General features: G+C 49.5%; 1 protein-coding gene across 2 annotated transcripts in view; it reads left to right on the top strand.

The window, feature by feature from the left end:
• The window catches only part of SREBF1 (sterol regulatory element binding transcription factor 1), a 44,660-nt gene that overhangs the window by 9,798 nt on the left and 14,362 nt on the right, over positions 1-20,500 (top strand). Inside the window, exons 1-13 of one of the 2 annotated variants that reach the window (XM_080980963.1) lie at positions 2,131-2,265; positions 6,521-6,904; positions 8,147-8,313; positions 8,625-8,753; positions 11,191-11,406; positions 13,914-14,028; positions 14,770-14,966; positions 15,662-15,866; positions 16,426-16,610; positions 17,277-17,538; positions 18,017-18,183; positions 19,133-19,301; positions 20,177-20,285. In XM_080980963.1, the coding sequence (XP_080837089.1) occupies positions 2,247-2,265; positions 6,521-6,904; positions 8,147-8,313; positions 8,625-8,753; positions 11,191-11,406; positions 13,914-14,028; positions 14,770-14,966; positions 15,662-15,866; positions 16,426-16,610; positions 17,277-17,538; positions 18,017-18,183; positions 19,133-19,301; positions 20,177-20,285 (2,324 nt within the window). In that variant the 5' untranslated portion in view covers positions 2,131-2,246. Of the gene's footprint in view, positions 1-2,130; positions 2,266-6,520; positions 6,905-8,146; positions 8,314-8,624; positions 8,754-11,190; positions 11,407-13,913; positions 14,029-14,769; positions 14,967-15,661; positions 15,867-16,425; positions 16,611-17,276; positions 17,539-18,016; positions 18,184-19,132; positions 19,302-20,176; positions 20,286-20,500 lie in introns of those variants that run through there. The other variant, XM_080980962.1, reaches the window with a different exon arrangement.

The following is a 20,500-nucleotide window of genomic DNA, read 5'->3' as shown; positions in this document are numbered from 1 at the left end:
GAAATTGAACGGTCACAGAGGAAAGCAAGGAAAGTATTCCTTCATACAACACGTGATCAAGGGAAATAATGACTGCATGATTTCGGCTATGAAAATTGTTGTCAAGAGTTAAGTCATGGATGCTTTAGTTGAGATTCCTGCATTGCAGAGGGTTGGACTAGATGACCCCTGATGGCAGAGGCCACATTTGTTTGGCAGCCTATTGCCCAAATTTAGGTCCGTAACAGTAAAAATGGTTCCTTCTTTTATTGCAGTACTTGGTGCAACTATGGCTCAGTTTGCTTGAGGTTTGCTGGGATTGCCAGCTTTTTTTAACCACCCCAGCTCCTGCGCAGCTTAATCTGCAGAGGCTGGCTCAAAGTCGTGGGAGAAAGAAAGCTTCTTCCACTGGTTTTCTTCGTAAGACACTGTGGACACAGGAATGAGCCAGAGTGGGTGTCTTTGTGGCCGTTTCACAACCTTATGCAAGGCAGATGGAAGGGCTTTGTACAATGTTTTGTTGTTGTACACCGAGCTGTTAAAAGCACAAGAGCAAGCCAGGAATTGGATTAAAGGCCCCTTCCGCACCATACATTTGAAGCGCTATTATGCCCCTTTAAACAGTCATGGCTTCCCCCAAAGAATCATGGGAAATGTAGTTTGTTAAAGATGCTGGGAGTTGTTAAGAGGCCCCTTATTCCTTTACCAGAGCTACAATTCCCAGAGTTCCATCTGAAGACAGCACAATGGGGTCAGTGTGACTTGCTGTTAAGCAGAAGGTTGGTGGTTCGAGCCCACCCAGGGGCAGAGCTGTGGGCAGGATTCTTGCATTGCCGGGGTTGGACTAAATGACCCTCGGGGTCCCTTCCAACTTTATAATTTTATGACTCAGGGAATCAAGGCCAGGTCAATATATTTTTACACCCAAGGCAGACCCCAAAATGGTGTTTTGCCGGAAAAGAAGGGATGAGTTAAGATCTACATCAGGAACAAGGGAGAGGGGGGCGGAATAAAGATCTACATTGGGATCTGTTGCCGCTGAGGATCCATTTATCTCCCCTTGCCTCATGGATGGGCTGTCCCTTCTGGGAACTGTAGCTCTGTGAGGGGAATAGGAGCCTCCTAACAAAGCTCGGCGGGACGCGGGTGGCGTGGCCCTGTGGTCTAAACCACAGAGCCTAGTGCTTGCCGATCAGAAGGTCGGCGGTTCGAAACCCCGCGACAGGGTGAGCTCCCGTTGCTCTGTCCCAGCTCCTGCCAACCTAGCAGTTCGAAAGCACACCAGTGCAAGTAGATACATAGGTACTGCTCCAGCAGGAAGTCTAAATGGCGTTTCCGTGCGCTGCTCTGGTTTCTCCAGAAGCGGCTTAGTCATGCTGGCCACATGACCCGGAAGCTGTACGCCGGCTCCCTCGGCCAATAAAGTGAGATGAGCGCCGCAACCCCAGAGTCGGCCACAACTGGACCTAATGGTCAGGGGTCCCTTTACCTTTACCTTTAAACGCTTGGCACCCTTAACAAACTACAGCTCCCAGGATCCTCTGGGGGAAGTCAGGACTGTTCAAAGTGCTATGACAATGCTTGAAATATATGACGTGGATGTGGCCTGAGTGTGTGTCTGCGCCCATAGCTCAGTCGGTTCAGCGTGGGACTTTTTAATCTCAGGGTCCAGGGTTCGAGTTCCACGTAGGGGAAAAGATTCCTGCATTGCAGGGGGTTGGACTATGGTAGATGACCCTGGAGTGGGGGGGGGGTGTCCCTTCCAACTCTTACGATTCCTCTTGAAAAGCTTCCGGCTCCAGCGTGTGCAGCTGACCTAGAGTAACCCCCCCTCGGCCGGCAGGGAAAGTGTTAATCTGCCATGCCCGGCAGTAACCCCGGGCGCCATTCACCTTGGAGTCTGCAGCAAGGCTGAAAGACCCAGCGCCAGGGTGGTTGGCAGCCGGGCCGGCCCTGATTGGCCAAGCAGGATCACCTCATGCTAAATCCGTGATTCACAATTCCACCCTCTCATTCCAGCCGGGGAGTGGGGGAGGAGGGAAGAGGAGGAGGAGGAGGGGCGGGGGAAGAGGCTGGCCAGAAAAGAGGAGGGAGGAGGGAAGAGAGAGAGTTGGGTTTAAAAAAATAGAAAAATAGCTAGCAGTTCCCAGAGTTGTACTTTTTGCACAGCGAGGCTGCCAGACCAGGGCACTGTCTGTACGTCCCCCGTCCCCCCAAGGTGTGGAAGAAGGGTCAGGGGAGGGCTGCCTTTGGACCAGCCAGGAAGGATGGATTGCACTTTAGAAGGTACAACTTTCGCTAGGATCCTTTCCACTCTCTCTCCGCAGTAGAGAACAACTCTGGATTTCAGGTGGAGGGGGCATAGCTGTCAACTTTTCCCTTTTCTTGCGAGGAATCCTATTCGGAATAAGGGAATTTCCCTTAAATAAAGGGGAAAGTTGACAGCTATGGGAGGGGGCAGGGTGGGTGGGTGGTATAGCAAGGGCAGGTGAAGGAGTTGCATCTGAATTAGGAACTTTCCAGATTTGGTTACAGGTTGGTCTGCCATAGTCGAAACAAAAAAGAAATAAATTCCTTCCACTGGCACCTTAGAGATCAACTAAGTTTCTTATTGGTATGAGCTTTTGTGTGCATGCACACTGAGGGTACAGATGCCAAATGAGGCGAAGGCGTTTCCTTTTCGCCCTTCCAAGTTGTCATGGTTTTTGGAAACTTACCTCCCCGTTTAACCCCTGAGAGTGAATGAAAACACAGTTTTAAAAAAAATGTTTTAATGAAAAAATTGTTTCCATGCAATTTCCTGCAATTGTTTGCAGGCTGGGCTATAATATTTTTTTAAAAAAACAAACAAAACTGCAGGCTTTTTGCTAAATTTTAATCTGCTTTAGTGTTTTAACTTTTCGTATGTTTTAAAGTTGTGATTTCCCCTTGGTTTTCTTGTTTCTATCATTTTGTAAACTGCTTTCAGGTTTTTCAGCAGCGCATCGATTTTATGAAATAAATAAGAAATAAAACTTGCTTCTGCTTTTCGGAAGGGTGGAGAGCGGTACCAACCCTCTAATCTGAAGATGGGATGAGGCTCTGTCACTCTGGTGTGGGCTGGCATTCCGATAAGTATCAGAAGTTTGCCTGAAGGGGTTTAATTTACACAGGGCTTTGTGGAGCATGTGCCTTAGTTTAGTGCTAGGTAGATTTGGATAACCGAGCTTTGCAAAATGGACTATTCTGTTGCACATAATTCTTCAGCCCTAGGATGGATGCCCGGATCTGCAGAATGCTTAATTCTCATCCTGCATCTTTGCAGAACCTTCCTGGATTTTTATTTTCGAGCAGCACTGAGCTAAGTTTGGGTCCATCCACACTTTCACTTGACCCGTGTTTCAATTGTATACCAGTCAATTCCCCTGGGTCTGAGAGCTTTCCTTGTTGTTCTGTGGCTTTTCCTTGCCTAAACCCAATTTTACCCGCTTAATTGAAGCTTGGTTAAGCAACACCTTGCTGTGGATTTTCCAATTTAGCAAGGTAAGATCAGGGTTTTTTTTGCAAAGCACAGCCGCTGAGCAATGAGAAAAGCTCCTGGTCCCAAGGGAATTACTCGATACGCAATGCATTCAACATATCGGTCAAGCAAAAGAAGTATGGACGAGCCCTTTTGGGTGGTTCTGCTGGAAACTGCAGGTTGAGGTTTGCTGAAGTTCCTTAAATTTCCGGAGCAGTGCATTGAAGACATGTTACCACGAGCACAGTTTCCTGAGGGCTGCCTTGTGTTGTGAGTTACCGTATTTTTTGCTCTATAAGACTCACTTTTTCCCTCCTAAAAAGTAAGGGGAAATGCGCGTGCGTCTTATGGAGTGAATGCAGGCTGCGCAGTTATCCCAGAAGCCAGAACAGCAAGAGGGATTGCTGCTTTCACTGCGCAGCGATCCCTCTTGCTGTTCTGGCTTCTGAGATTCAGAATATTTTTTTTCTTGTTCTCCTCCTCCAAAAACTAGGTGCGTCTTGTGGTCTGGTGCGTCTTATAGAGCGAAAAATACGGTACTTTCATCAAGGTGTTGTGTGTGGCATAAAAAGCCGCATTATACCAGGCCAGGCTATTTGTCAACTCTGATGGGTTGCTCAATAAAGATGTCGACCCAGTGTGCAGCAGCAGCTGTGAAAAAAAGGCAAATTCCATGCTAGGGATCATTAGGAAAGGAGTTTAAAACAAAACCACCAATATTGTACAAATCTGTAACATGACAGCATTTGGAATATTGTGGGCAGTTCTGATCGCCTCACCTCAAATGGGATATTGTGGAGCTGGAAAAGGTTCAGAAAAGTGCAAGCAAGATGGTCAAGGGAGTGGAGCAACTCTGCTATGAAGGGAAAAAATGCAGCATTTGGAGTTTTTTAGTTTAGATAAAAGATGCCTAAGAAGTAATGTGATAGTTTGTGAAATTATACATGGCACAGGTTTTTTTCTTTCCACACAGTGCATAGTTAACCTGTGGAACTGCTTGCCACAGGAGGCAGTAGAGGCCACACAGCTTGGATGGCTTGCAAAGAGGATTAGACAAAATTCATGAGGGAGAATAAGACTTTTGATGGCTCCAACCATAATAGTTATGCTCTTCAACAATGCTTCTGAAGACCAGTTGCTGGAAACCTCCGGGGGGGGGGGGGGAGGACTCTTGTGGCTGAATCCTGTATTCAGCTTTCCCTTGGGGGCATGTAGTCGGCCACAGTGAGGTCAGGATGCTGGAACTAGTTGGACCATCGGCCTGATCCAGTAGCCATCTGTTCTGTTCTGCCCCAATGGGTACTTTACTGCAATGCCAAAAGGCTCCCCACCCCCCACCTGACATTCCAAATACAGTGGTACCTCAGGTTACAGATGCTTCAGGTTACAGATGCTTCAGGTTACAGACTCCGCTAACTCAGAAATAGTACCTCGGTTTAAGAACTTTGCTTCAGGATGAGAACAGAAATTGTGCTCTGGCGGCACGGCAGCAGCTGGAGGCCCCATTAGCCAAAGTGGTGCCTCAGGTTAAGAACAGCTTCAGGTTAAGAACGGACCTCCAGAACGAATTAAGTTCTTAACCCAAGGTACCACTGTATAGCCCCTTTCGCGTAGTCTGCAATCCCGTTCTGGCTTGACCCAGACCTGCTTGGCTTAAACAGGGCTGCCTTATCACAAACTTCCTATGCTGCTGGGCATGCGAGATGCAAATAGCTATTGGTGCAGGATACTGATCTTGAGGGACGTGGGGGGCACTGTGGGTTAAACCACAGAGCCTAGGGCTTGCTGATCAGAAGGTTGGCGGTTCGAATCCCCGCGACGGGGTGAGCTCCCGTTGCTCGGTCCCTGCTCCTGCCCACCTAGCAGTTCGAAAGCATGTCAAAATGCAAGTAGATAAATAGGTACTGCTCCAGCGGGAAGGTAAACGGTGTTTCCGTGTGCTGCTCTGGTTCGCCAGAAGGGGCTTAGTCATGCCGGCCACATGACCCAGAAGCTGTCTGCGGACAAACACCGGCTCCCTCGGCCTATAGAGCGAGATGAGTGCGAAACCCCAGAGTCGTCTGCGACTGGACTTAACGGTTAGGGGTCCCTTTACCTTTACTGATCTTAAAGGTGGAGTAGTTGGTGATGTGACCAAAGGTTGGCAGAGTTGTGCTGCGGCTGCATTGCTGAAGGTTGGCACAGGTGGTCGTTGGCCACAGGAGGTCTTAACTCCTTAGCTGTGATGGCTGAGAGAACGGATCCAGGGACTCCCGAGAGACCCACAATCTTGGGGATGATCCTGTCAAGCCTTGGCTCACACAGTGAGCTTCAGCCCAGACGGGCATCTGTTTGCCATGTGATCTGCTGAATGGGAGTTGTGAAACTGGGTAACAGCCCAGGAGGCAGACATCCTAGAAAGAGGTGGCAAAGTTCTCTTTTGTGTCTGAATATAAAGAGTACCTGTCACATAGCCAAGGAGCTTTCTGAATTCTATTTGAAGTGGTATCATACTGGTGAGAGCTGGGAGGGTCCAATCCCTTTTGTGTGAGACAAGGGTTAAGCCCTACCTCTGATAGAAAATCACAATTTTCTCTCCCTCTCTTTCCTCTTTCTCAATTTGTTTTCTTTGTTTCTTCTTTTCCATTTCCTCTTTATTTAAATTACCGAATTTTTCACTCTATAACACGCACCCGACCATAACACGCACGTAGTTTTTAGAGGAGGAAAATCCGTAGGCATGCCACCCGTAGGCATTCCCTCCATAACAAGCACAGACATTTCCCCTTATTTTCTAGGAGGAAAACAGTAAGTGTTATGGTGCAAAAAATACGGTAGTTTTTTTATTGTGCTGTATGTGAAAAAGTATCAATAATTGTTTAATTTTTTATTTTTAAAAAAGAGGGGTATCACTATGCTATAAATGTACGGTGCAATTGCAGCCCTGGTCTGGTCTGTGTCCCCATTTCGCCCCAGTTTGTAAGGAAATTCTCACAGACCCCAGGCTCCTAAGTACAAAGAAAACCCCGTCTCAAGGCTACCTTCCTTCTGTATGTTTTGCAGACATGCTTCAGCTGATCAACACTGAAGATGGAGACTTCCCTGGTCTGTTCGAGGCGTCGTTTGGCACAACTGTCACCCCAGAGCCCAATCCACATGGGCCCAGTTTGTTCAGCGGCTACCTGGAGGCCGCTAACTCACCTTCCTCCAGCTTGTTCCAGGTCCCAGCTCCACCCCCACCAAGCTTCCAACCAGTGTCGGCAGCAAACTCGAACACGAAGCCCATTCCGATGGACATAAAGGAGGAGCCTGTCCCTTCGACGGCCACCCAGCCTGCATCTCGGCTCCCGCCAACCAGGATGGCAGCTCAGAGTTTTGTCCCGGCACCCCAGACCCAATTCTCAGCACAACCTATGGTGGGATTCCTGAATCAGAGCAGTGTTTCCGGTGAGGAGGGTGGCCCCCAGGCTTAACTGATTTCAAAAATTAAACTATTAATTTTTGGGGGGTATTGTTTCTATTTGTTGTTTTGGAGTGTGTGCCCTTTGAGGGTTGGATTTCTTGTTTTTAGTTATGCACAGAGCCAGGCAGATTGATGGCGCTATATAAATAAATGTTAATAGTAATAATACAATAAGAGGGGGCTGGGCTTGCCAACTGACCAAAAAGCAGCAGCTGGGTGTGCTCCTCTGCCCTTAGCAGCTGCCACATCTTCAGGAACTAGCAGGCAAAGTTTTTCACACTGAGGAGTCATGTGTCTTTCCCTGCTCGTATTGACCTGCCAGGCAGCTGTTAAAGGCACAGCTACAGGGGCCTGCTGAAAAGTTGGTGGCCCTAGAGGAGATTTGATGCTGCAGAGCTCCTTAGAAGTCAACGGATGACAGTCCCCCTACTTCTTAAATGCACAAGGGCTTGTAATCAGCCCCATATATAAATTAAGGATTAGGAAACTGTGGCATAAAGATTTCAGAAGTAGAATTATTTGGAGGGGGAGGCAAAACAGCCAAAAGAGACTGATCCATTTGTTGGAGAACAGACAGAAAATCGTGAGTGGTTGGGTGGGGAGCAGAGTGGCTGAAACTGTCAACAGGAGCACTCAAGACTGCACCCTTTTGTTGCAGTTGCCAATGATAAACAGATCATTATCCTGATCTGGAGGACAGAAAGGGATCTCAGAGGGCATCAGAATCTACTTTGGGAACCAAAATGGGTGAAGGCATTCAACGCCGGGGGTTTCAAATGGGCAGATGATTTCTGTCTCTGTTCATGGCCACTGGTCATGATAATTGCACGAAACCTCCCTGTTCAGTGGTGGTCTACCTGTGAATAACACTTGCCAGGGAGCAACAGCAAGAGAGGGCTATTGCTGCCACATCCTCCTTGGGGGTCTTCCTGGAAGCATTTCACAGGGTGGTGGGAGAAACAGAGGATGCCGAGTTACATATTCCTTCGTTCTGCTTCAGCAGGGCTGCTCTGCTGTGGTGCAGTGGTTAGAGTGTCAGATTAGGAGACCAGGGTTCAAATCGCCTCTGGGCCATGGAGCTCTCACTGGGTGATGTTGGGGGGCCGGTCCTTTGCTTGCAACAACAGGGTTGTTGCGGGGATTAAATGAAGGGGAGGACTTTGAGCTGCTTGGAGAAGTGGATGGACTATGGATGCATTTTAGAAATAAATACGTTTCTCTCTCAGCTCCACAGCCAGGAGGGCATTCTCAGCCCCCTCCAAACACCCAAGCCTCGTCGCAGCAGAACCAGCCAGTGGCAATGCAAACCCAACTCCAGAACATCGCTCCCCAACAGATTCTGACTCCCCACAGTGGATCCCAAGTCGTCCAGCGCCAGATTCAGCAAGTGCCGGTGAGCAGAGGCTGCGGGGCCCCCGGATCTGTTAGTCCTCTCGTGGTGTAGTGGTTAAGAGCGGTAGACTCGTAATCTGGTGAACTGGGTTTGATTCCCCGCTCCTCATGCAGCTGCTGGGTGACCTTGGGCCAGTCACACTTCTCTGAAGTCTCTCAGCCCCACTCACCTCACAGAGTGTTTGTTGTGGGGGAGGAAGGGAAAGGAGAATGTTAGCTGCTTTGAGACTCCTTCGGGTAGTGATAAAGCGAGATATCAAATCCAAACTCCTCTTCTTCTTCTTCGCGCTGACCCCTCCTCTCTTCCCGCAGGTCCTTCTGCAGCCTCACTTCATCAAGGCCGACTCTCTGCTTCTGACAACCGTCTCGGGAGCCCAGACCTCTGGCATCACCACTCTGGGGACCACAACGGCCGTCCAGTCGACATCACTACAGATGCCGGTACAGTCATACCTTAGGTTAAAGTTGCTTCAGGTTGAGTGTTTTTGGGTTGCGCTCTGCGGCGACCCGGAAGTAACGGAACACATTACTTCCGGGTATCGCTGCTCGCGCATGCGCAGATGCTCAAAATGACGTCATGCGCATGCGGCGAATTGCGACCTGTGCACGTGCAGATGCGCAGACGTAGGTTGCATTCTGCTCTGGTTGCGAACAGGGCACCGATACAGATCCCGTTCGCATCCAGAGGTACCTCTGTAATTACCGTATTTTTCGCTCTATAAGACGCACCAGACCACAAGACGCACCTAGTTTTTGGAGGAGGAAAACAAGAAATAAAATATTCTGAATCTCAGAAGCCAGAACACCAAGAGGGATCGCTGTGCAGCAAAAGCAGTGATCCCTCTTGCTGTTCTGGCTTCTGGGATAGCTGCGCAGCCTGCATTCGCTCCATAAGACGCACACACATTTCCCCTTACTTTTTAGGAGGGAAAAAGTGAGTCTTATAGAGCAAAAAATACGGTAGTTAATGAATTTTTCCGTCCCGTAATATGTGTGCACTGCTTGATGGTAAACAACAACCACCACCTCAACACGGTTTACACAAAGATAAAACTATAAAATCGAGGGTTGCCCAAAATTGGGCAGTCCAGCTGTTTTTGGACTACAGTTCCCATCATTCCTGACCACGGGGTCCTGCTACCTAGGGGTGATGGGAGTTGTAGTCCAAAAGCAGCTGGGGACTCAAGTTTGGGAAACCCTGGGCTTAAACGACCCACAGGGGTCTTTTAACTCTACAATTTTTTGATTCTATGATTTACAGTACAGTCGTACCTTGGAAGTTGAACGGAATCCGTTTCGGAAGTCTGTTTGACTTCCAGAACGTTCGGAAACCAAAGCGCAGCTTCTGATTGGCTGCAGGAAGCTCCTGCAACCAATCGGAAGCCGCAGAAGCCTTGCTGGACATTTGGCTTCCAAAAATCGTTCGAGAACCGGAACACTCACTTCCAGGTTTTGATCGTTTGGGAGCCGATTTGTTCAGGAGCCAAGGCGTTCAGGATCCAAGGCATGACTGTACTAAAATAGTGAAATGGATTAAAATTGCCTCAGCTTTTTAAGCATCTGTGCAGGCTTGTCTCGATGAGAACGGTTTCTAACGGGTGCTGAAAAGCAGTGGCGTAGCGTGGGGGGTGCCAGGGGGGCCGGCCGCACCGGGCGCAACATCTGGGGGGGCGCGCTCGCTGCCTCCGGAGTCGCCGAAGAGCCTCGGGCGCAGGCTGTAGCAGAGCCCCATGTCTCGTGGAACCGACGAGCTGTGCGCGCGCCCGGGCTGAAGGCGTCCGGCAGGCAGCGGCTCTCAGCCCCGCGCGTCAGGGCCGCGGAGGACGTGCCAGGCAGCCCCTCCTCACAGCCCCGCCTCCGCTGCTGCTGCTGCAGCTGCTGGGCCATGTTGCATTTTCCTCGCCTCTCTGCCCCCCTCCTCCTCCGGGCAAGCGGCGTGGTTTGGGCGGCAGCGCCAGCAGCAACTCGACTCAGATCGGGAGGTTAGGGGTTGGGGGGGGCGCAAATTACTTGCCTTGCCCCGGGTTAGGGGGCGCAAATTACTTGCCTTGCCCCGGGTGCTGACAACTCACGCTACGCCGCTGCTGAAAAGTGTACAGTGGAGGCGCCTGTTTGATCTCAAGAGGCAGGGAGTTCTGCGGTGCAGTTGCTCCTGCAAGCCGTGAGCCTTCTGTATCTTTTCGTTTTCGTTTTAAGGAAATTTAATTTATTTGCGTGGTGTTTTTTTTAAAACAAATACTTTTAAAGTTTTTTTGAAATTTCTGAAACCTGTTGCGGCAGCTAGACTGGTGACTGGGAGTGGCTGCCGAGACCACATAACACCGGTCCCGAAAGACCTGCATTGGCTCCCAGTATGTTTCCAAGCACAATTCAAAGTGTTGGTGCTGACCTTGAAAGCCCTAAACGGCCTCGGTCCAGTATACCTGAAGGAGTGTCTCCACCCCCATTGTTCAGCCCAGACACTGAAGTCCAGCTCCAAGGGCCTTCTGGCAGTTCCCTCACTGTGAGAAGTAAGGTTAAAGGAAACCAGGCACAGACCTTCTCGGTAGTGGCACCTGCCCTGTGGAACGCCCTGCCATCAGATGTCAAGGAAATAAGCAACTACCTGACTTTTAGGAGACATCTGAAGGCAGCCCTGTTTAGGGAAGTTTTAAATGTTTGATGAATTCTTGTATCTTAGTGTTTTGCTGGAAGCCACCCCGAGTCAGAGTGACTGGGGAAACCAAGCCAGATGGGCGGGGTATAAATTATTATTATTATTATTATTATTATTATTATTATTATTGTTGTTGTAATAAGAATGTGTTATTGGGGGGAGTGGCTTTGCCTGCTTCAAGGAAAGGAATGACTGTTCCTCCTCCCTCCTCCTCCCTTGCAGACACTGATGAGTGGTGGCACCATCCTGGCGACGGTTCCTCTGATGATGGATACAGACAAGCTGCCCATCAACCGCCTGACTGCCGGGAAGCCACTGGGAAGCCACGGCAAAGGGGAGAAGCGCACAGCCCACAACGCCATCGAGAAACGGTATCGCTCCTCCATCAACGACAAGATCTCCGAGCTCAAGGACCTGGTGGTGGGGTCAGAAGCCAAGGTACGCCTGCAGGGGACCTTTATTTTGGGAGTGCAGCTGTCCCCTGGTAGAGGGGGTCTCTTCCTAGAGAAGCCCGTCGGGCACCTATATTTGTGGCTTTGGTTTGGCACCGTTTGGGCAAATGTGCTTAGAAATAATTCTCTCAGGCTTTCTATTTATTTCATAAAATTATTATTATTATTATTATTATTATTATTATTTATTATTATTATTATTATATTTGTATACAACCCTTCATCCAAAGATCACAAGGTGGTTCACGACCTATACCGCTTGACTGTAAGAAAAATAATAAATCTTCAAGTGGGTTACAAGAATTTTGAAAAGTTAAGAAATGGCTGTTTACAACATTAAAAAAAAAAATTGATGATGAGCTAAAGACAAATTAAAACGCATGCCAGCATCGTACTTAGCTGGGCGAGCTTGGTTAAACAAGCCTGCTTTTAGCAAGTGGTTTTAACATCTTTGAAAGGTTTTGTTTTAATCTCTTTGAAATATCGATATTAGTATTGTTAGCCGTTACCTTTGCTAGTGGGGGGTTAGTTTTAGGCTTTGTGAAGCTGCCTTAACCCCCTTTTTCTGAATTTGGTTATGGTTCTTCCATTGGCACTTTCACAGGTGCCCATAATACCTGTAACCGCACCTGGAAGAACTTACTCCTTTTAATGTGCCGACACCTACACTTTGGAACTCTCTGCCTGTTGATATCAGGCAGGCAACTTCCCTGTATTATTTTTGTCGCCTGTTGAGGACATTCTTATTTAGACAAGCCTACCCAGATGTCTAGAAAGTTTGTAGGAGATCTAAATTGTTTTAGTGTACTCTATGCTATTTGCAGTTTTAACCTTCCGTATGTTTTAAAATTTGGTGGTCATTTTTTAGCGGTAACTTTTTGGCATCGTATCTTTATAAACCGCTTTGAGGTTTTCTGCAATCAAGTGGTATATTAACTATAGGAAATAAATAAATAAATGGCCATATATTGAGTCAGTCCATACAGTCCATCTAGTTCAGTATTGTCTGCTCTGACCGGCAGTGACTCCCCAGAGTTTCTTTCCCAGCCCTTCTTGGAGATGCTGGGGGATTGAACCTGGGACCTTCTGGATGCTAAGCATGTGTTTTGCCACTGAGCTATGGTCCCCTGTCTCCAATAGGGGAGCGGGTGGCGCTGTGGTCTAAACCACTGAGCCTCTTGGGCCTGCCGATTAGAAGGTCGGCGGTTTGAATCCCTGTGACGGGGTGAGCTCCCGTTGCTCTGTCCCAGCTCCTGCCCACCTAGCAGTTCAAAAGCACAAAGTGCAAGTAGATAAATAGGTACCGCTCTGGCGGGAAGCTAAACGGTGTTTCTGTGCCCTCTGGTTTCCGTTACGTTGTTCCATTGCGCCAGAAGGGGTTTAGTCATGCTGGCCACATGACCCGGAAAGCTGTCTGTGAACAAACACCAGTTCCCTCAGCCTGAAAAGTGAGATGAGCACCGCAACCCCATAGTCGCCTTTGACTGGACTTAACTGTCAGGGGTCCTTTACCGCTAGGTTTTGCTCTCTGTTGGTTCTGGAGCTTAATTGGGGAGGTTCAGCCATATTGGGTGGCATCAGGGCTGGATTTACAGTAGGTTTGATGAGGCCCTAAGCTACTGAAGGTAATGGGGCCCTTTCTGTGTCCAGCTGTCCTTTGTCAACAACAAATTGTTGCTGTTTTTTGTGTTGAATATTTGCCCTGTGGTAATTTATGGACCTAATAGGTATATAAAGCCATCTGCACATGTAGAATGTAGGCACCCTATATATATAGAAATGAGCAAAACCAGTGATATTTTAGGGAACAGGCTAGCAGGCAGGGCCCATTACTTACATCCTAGGAACCTACACAACACAAAACACTGTTGCTGTACGTAGGTTTTATTTTATTTGTTTTTTATCTTACATTTTGGAAATGTACATCCGGTTTTTTCCCCTTTAATTTTTTTGGTGCCCCCAAGAGAGTGGGGCCCTAAGCTATGGCTCGTTTAGCTTATACATAAATCCGGCACTGATGAAAATGTTTGCAGCAGCCAACTTTTCCTGCATCTGCTATTTGATGCCACACCAGGGGAGAGCCTGGCTAACCTCCTTGGCCACATAATGCCTCCTTCCAAATGTGACAGGGTCTCTTGTCTAGGAAATGGTGGGGTTCTCAATCCAACTGGCTGTTTCTGCCCACTCATCCTGGTCCTCCTTCGCTCGGATGATTCCGCTGCCATTTTGGCTTTGGCTTTGGCTCTGAGGCTTTGGCTACCAAAGGGAACGATTCCTCCTCTATAGCTCTGGCCGCTGTGGCAAGCGGTTCTCTGGCGTTGCCCCAGGAAAGAGTTTGTGGCTCGGAGATTCTCCCGCTTGTTGGCCTCGACAGGGCTTGCGCAGGAGAACCTCTCTCCCGGGAAGAGGACAGGTCAAAGAGGAACCCCTCCGAGCCTGTCATTTCCCTCTACTCACTTTCTAACCGTGCCAACCTTTCCTGTCCGTTGGCAGCTGAACAAGTCGGCCATTTTGCGCAAAGCAATCGACCACATCCGCTTCCTGAAGCAGGCCAACCAGAAGCTGAAGGCTGAGAACATGGCCCTCAAAATGGCGAGCCAGAACAACAGTGAGTTTCGCAGCCTTCTGCACCTTTTTTAGATTGGAAACTGCAAAAGTTTGGACTTTTGGAGGGGAGGGGAGGAAAAAATTGCGAGGGACCCCTAGAACACGTGCTGGATCCTATCAATACAAGGATCCCAGGTGGTGGTCTCTCATTCATTGGTGGTTTTTAAACAGAGGTTGGGTGGCCATCTGCCAGGGGTTCTTTGCTGTGATTTGTGCATTGCAGGGGGTTGGAATGGATGACCTTTGGGGATCCCACCCAGCGCTGCAATTCCATGATTCTGTGACTGTTGCAAGGAGCAAAAGCGTGGTTGCCCTGGGGGGAAACGCAAACAGCTGCCCCTTTCCGAATCATTGATGTTTCTTGGGTGGAAGCAGAACTTAATAATAACAATATTATTATTATCATCATATGACTAGATTGCCCCAGCTACTCTGGGCGGCTTCCAGCAAAACATAAAAACACAATAAAACATCAAAAACTTTCCTAAACAAGGCTGCCTTCAGATGTCCTCTAAAAGTCAGATAGTTGTTTATTTCCTTGACATCTGGTGGCAGGGCATTCCACAGGGTGGATGCCACTACTGAGAAGGCCCTGTGCCTGGTTCCCTGTAACCTCACTTCTCGCAGTGAGGGAACCGCCAGAAGGCCCTTGGAGCTGAACTTGCTTTTGGGTGAAGCGCATTTCTCTCTGTGGTGACCATGGATTCTCCTTTTGCTCTTTCCGCCTGTCCTGCTTCTGCAGAGTCCCTGAAGGACCTGGTAGCCACATGTGGTGGCAACACCCAGGACTCAAAGGAAGGGATCAAGCTAGTGGACACCCTGACGCCACCCCCGTCGGACGCAGGCTCCCCGTTGCGCGGCAGCGGCAGCCCCCTCTCGCTCAGCAGCACCAGTGGGAGCGACTCTGAGCCGGACAGCCCCTTCTACGAGGAGACCAAGGTGTGACCCCGAATGGGAGCAGGAGGTGGTGGAAGGGGGAATGCCTGGGAAGAGACCAGGGGGCTGGGGCTTCACCTCAGCGGAACCATGCAAAATACCATAAGTCCATCTCGATATGAGTTCTGTGAATCAGCTGAATGCCCTTGATCTAAGCCAATATTGCTTCCTCTGATTGGTAGCAGCTGTTCCAGGGCATTTCCCACTTCCGAGTACCTTGATTTTTGCAAAATATTTGCACTAGGGTCGCAAAATGTTGCATTAGGGTCTTTGCACAGGAACTATCGCTGTTCCTGGAAACCCGAGGGGGGACCCCCTCCATCATTTTCTGTGTTCATGCCCCTCTTTCATTCACTGCCTCTTTCCATAAAGAGAACAAAATGAAGAAATGGTTGCAGGTTTGATCACTGTATGGGACAGCTGCATATTCCTGCATTGCAGTGTGTTGGACTACATGATCCGCAGGGTTCCTTCCTTCTATGATTCTAAGGGGGAGGGAAATGATTAAAATAAAAAAAGAGATAGCTTCTCTATCTGACAATTGTTTGTGTATCAAAATTTCAAAATATTTATCATATACACTCCAAAAATATCTAGCTCTAAAAGCAGCTGGAATCCCCCTGGCTGAGAAGGGGGCAACTTGGTCCTCCCTCCACGCTGCCCCCAAACTCATCTGCTGTTGTCTGTGGCTGTTTCAGGTGAAGCAAGAGCATCAGGCGCTCTCGCCAGGCAGCCTGGGGATGCTGGATCGCTCGCGCATGGCCCTGTGCGCCTTCGTCTTCCTCTGCCTCTCCTTCAACCCCCTCTCCTCCCTCTTGGCGGGATCTCACTCGGCCAGCCCTTCGGATATCGATGGCTCCAGCCACTCCGGGCGCACCATTAAGAGCCAGAACGAGGTCGCAGGTGAGTGTGCGGCAGGGTCTTCGCCGGGGGTGAGAACCCGCAGGCCTGTGGGGCTTCTCTATACATCCTGCAGTCTCCTTTCCCCTACAGCGCCATATTTAGGCTTCCAAATCAGCCCTGTTGGAGCAAGCGCTCTCTGTTTGATGCGTGGATGTGGAGACCAAGTGTCCCTATTTTCCAGGAACAGTCTTTGGCTTTACAGAAGCCGTCCCGGTTTCTGATTTGATCCCAGAATGTCCCACTTTTCCTTAGGATGTCCCTATTTTCATGGGAGAAATGTTGGAGGGGACACCTCTATTTTCTTCGGAGAAGCGTTGGAGAGTATGAACTTTAGTGTTTGTGTTTGGCCACATTCACAGGAAATGCTTGGAGCGCTGCGATACCACTTCAAACAGCTATGGCTCCGCCCAAGGAATTTTGGGAGCTGTAGTTTGTTGAAGGTGCTGAGAGTTGTTAGGGAGCCGCTATTCCCCTCACAGAGCTACAATTCCCAGAGTTCTCTGTTGTGAGGAAGAGAGACGGATTCTTAAACCGCAGTGCCTCGTGTCTTCATCCACAGACACCCCTATCGCCTGGTTCCAGTGGCTTCTCCCCACCTTGGTCTTCTGGCTGATCAACATGCTGGTTGTTTTGGGAGCCTTTGTCCGGCTCTTCATTTATGGTGAGCCCGTCACACGCCCTCATTCAGAGGCTTCCATCCTTTTCTGGAGGCACCGCAAGCAGGCAGACCTCGACTTGGCCCGGGTGAGTGTGTGCATCTGTGATTTTCAGCGATTTTCATGGTTTTTAGCTTCCTGCGTTGTCTTGTCTAGCAAAGGTCCTGTGACGGAACTTCCATGGGAGGCCCATTCTGTAAAGAAGTGTTGGTTGTGGTGGGGTTGTGGCACTGGGGACACAGGTTCACGTAATCTGGGGCATTGGCCAAACTTGCTGTTGGCTCTTGTTCAGCTTAGTTTCCTTAGGTCACAGGTTTCCCAAACTTGGGTCTCCTGCTGTGGTTGGACTACGATTCTCCTACTTTTTCTAATTGCAAAGTCCTCGATCAGATCCTCAAAACTAATCCTATGTGACACATCTGCTTCTTAGCAAAGATGTGCAGACACTTAGCAAAGATAAGCAAAGCCTTCAAGTCCCAAGTTCAGAGGCAGGGCAGGTTCATACGAAGATCAGTCCATTTCAGAGGTGAATTGGTCCAAAGTTGTTGATAAGAGAGACAGGCACACCTCAACAGGGAAGGGCAGTCCATAAACTGGGAGCCACTGCTAAGAAGACCCTGTCTCAGGCAGCACACCGAGTTGCTCACCCTGGGGCCTTCTAGATGCAAAGCAGCTGCTCCTCCATGTCCTTATAGCCTCTTTGTGCTCCATCCTTTACAAGGCTTGTCCATTCTCTCCCTCATTTCCTCTTCAGGGAGATTTTGCTCAGGCCTCCCAGAACTTATGGACGGCGTTGAAAGCCCTCGGCCGCCCACTCCCGACCTCCAACCTCGACCTGACCTGCAGCCTTTTATGGAACTTGATCCGCCATGTCCTTCAGCGGCTCTGGGTGGGGCGTTGGCTAGCGGGAAGGGCTGGCGGCTTCTTCCGCGACCGGGAGCTCAAGGCTGACGTGCAGAAAAGTGCCTGCGACGCGGCCCTGGTGTACCACAAACTGCATCAGCTGCACATGACAGGTAGGCTTTGAGCAGAGGTCTTCAACCCTTTTGGGTCCACGGCTCCTTGGCTTAAAGTTCCAGGCATGGCCAGAAAGTCCCCATCATCCCAGACCACTGGTCCTGTTAGCTAGGGATGATGGGAGTTGAAGTCCCCAAACAGCTGGAGGGCCAAGTCTGGCCATGCTTGGTTTAAACCAGGGGTCAGCAAAAAAACCAGGGGTCAGCAACCTTTTTCAGCTGTGGGCCGGTCCACCGTCCCTCAGACCATGTGGTGGGCTGGACTATATGGGGGGGGGGGGATGAATGACTTCCTATGCCCCACCAATAACCCAGAGATGCATTTTAAATAAAAGGACACATTCTACTCATGTAAAAACATGCTGGTTCCCGGACTGTCTGCAGGCCAGATTGAAAAGGCGACTGGGCCTTAGGTTGCCTACCCCTGGTAAACTATGATATCTTTGACTAAGGGTTTCCCCACCTCCTCTTCCCACAGGGAAGCACGTGGCCGGTCACCTCTCCGCAATCAACATGGCGCTGAGTGCCGTGAACCTGGCCGAGTGCGCAGGCAACACCATCTCCGTGGCGACGCTGGCTGAGGTCTACGTGGCAGCGGCGCTGCGTGTGAAGACCAGCCTCCATTGCTGTTGTCACTTCCTGGCGGTAAGGCCGTGTGGTGTGGGGTGCAGGATATTACCTCAGCTCTTCCATTTGGGCTAAGCTCGCCATTGGGTGTAGGGAACTTTGGGCTCTGCAGATGTCGCCAAACCACAACTCCCATCATGGCTGCCCATTGACCCTGCTTTCTGAGGGTGAGGGGAATTGCAGTCCAGAAGCACCTGGAGGGCCAAATCGTTGTGGTTGTTGTTGTTGTTGTTGTTGTTATCATCACATTCTCTTTGAATGGCAATGGCGCTAACCTGAGAGGGGCCAGAATTGAGTTCAAGCAAGTTCCAACTGAAAAAAGCCCTATTATTATTATTATTATTATTATTATTATTATATTATATTTATATACAGTCCTTCATCGCAAGATATCAGGGCAGTCCGCAGAATAAAATACAAGATAAAAACACAAGCAAATAATAAAAATTGAAACAACAGACACATTTAAAAGGCTGTAGAATATTAGTCAGCCAGAGGCCTGGTTGAAGAGGAACGTTTTCGCCTGGCTACTAAAAATATGTAGTGAAGGCACCAGGCGAACCTCCCTAGGGAGAGCATTCCACAAACGGGGAGCCCCTGCAGAAAAGGCCCTGTTCTCATGTTGCCACCTTCTGGATCTCTCATGGAGGAGGCGCATGAAGAAGGGCCTCAAAATATTGATTGATCGCATTTACTCGGATGCCACATTTCCACAACCAGCTGTGCCCAAAGCAGCGTACAGCAAATATTCCAAATATGCTATTGTTTTGTTCTTTTCGCAAACCACTTTGAGGGTTGTTGGGTTTTTTTACAGTCAAGTGGCATATAAATTTTATGGGGGAATATTTTTTTTAAAAAAGCAAGGCTTGCAAGTAGCCACTGGCCACCTTGCAAGTGGTAAGCACAGAATGCTGGGGTCACCCCCAGGGCTTCCCTGATTGGCTTTCCTTTCCCTTTTGTGGCGCAGCGCTTCTTCCTCAGCAGCGCCCGGCAGGTGTTGCTGTCCCACAGTGGGACTGTCCCGCCTGCCCTCCAGTGGCTCTGCCATCCTGTGGGTCACCGTTTCTTCGTGGACGGAGACTGGGCCGTGAAGAGCTGCCCTCGGGAGAGCATCTACAGTTCCACCAGTAATCCAGGTATTGAGAAGTCGGCTGGTGTGATGCGAGAGGGTGGAGCCCTGGACTTGGGGAGCAGTAGGGAAACCAGGGTTCAAATCCCTGCTTTGCTGAGAAGCTCACGGGCGACTTTCTCTCAGCCTAACCTTCCTCACAAGGTTGTTGTGAGGATCAAATGGGCAGCGGCCCCTGATAGACAGGAATCATGGAATCATAAAGGACTTTGAGGGCCATCTACTCCAACCCCTGCAATGCGGGAATCTCAGCTGTGCCCAATGACCCACCTGCAGTATAAATTTGAAGCAGTGCCATTTAATCAGCCAAGGTTTCCTGCAAAGAATCCTGGGAATCGTAGTTTCTTAAGGGTGCTGAGAGTTGTTAGGAGGTCCCTATTCCTCTTGCAGAGCTACAACTCCCAGAATTCCCTATAAGGAAGACGGATTGATTGTTTAGCCAGAATTGTAGTTCTGATCGATAGTAATCCGCCTGCTTCACAATCTGTCTCCAGTTCCTTCCAGATGGAGTCCCCAACTCCGTCAGCCCTTAACCATTGGCTGTGCTGCCTGACCCTGATGGGATTTGTAGTCCAACAACTTCCAGAGGGCGCCATGTTGGCCAAGGGCTTCATGGGAAAGGGTTGTCCTCCAATCTATTCATTTCCCCCATTGGACCAAGAGGGTATTTCGTGGTGTGCTGTCAGGTGGTTGGCTGGCATCCCTCTGTTTCGGGAGACGGTGGAGGAGTTCACCTTTGTGAATGAAGTCAAGCTGTTGGAGAGTCACAGCGCCTGCTGCGGCTGTAGAGACCGATACGGGAGAGACATGTTTTGTTGCAACTGAGGCAGATGAACACCATCAGAAAAGGATGTTCTTTCCCTCTCTCTCTCCCCTTTGCAGCGGACCCCCTGGCTCAAGTGACCCAGCTGTTCCGTGAGCATTTGCTGGAGAAAGCACTTTCCTGTGTCTCTAGGCTGGAGAGTGAGGCGCCTGCCAGCCACGACGAGGGGTAAGAGAGGACCGGATTTCGGGTCTTGAAGCCCCTGTACATGTTGCTCTCTCCCGCCTTGGCTCCAACCAGTTCTGGTACCCCCCATATTTATAGATGCTGAGTGAGAACATTCAAATGCTGCGTTTAATAATAATAATAATAATTTATTATTTATACCCCGCCATCTGGCTGGGTTTCCCCAGCCACTCTGGGAAGCTTCCAACAGAACGCTA

Source organism: Podarcis pityusensis, assembly GCF_964106645.2.
Source record: "Podarcis pityusensis genome assembly, chromosome: 14".
Classification (NCBI taxonomy): Eukaryota; Metazoa; Chordata; class Lepidosauria; order Squamata; family Lacertidae; genus Podarcis; species Podarcis pityusensis.
This window is presented reverse-complemented; position numbering and strand designations above follow the sequence as displayed.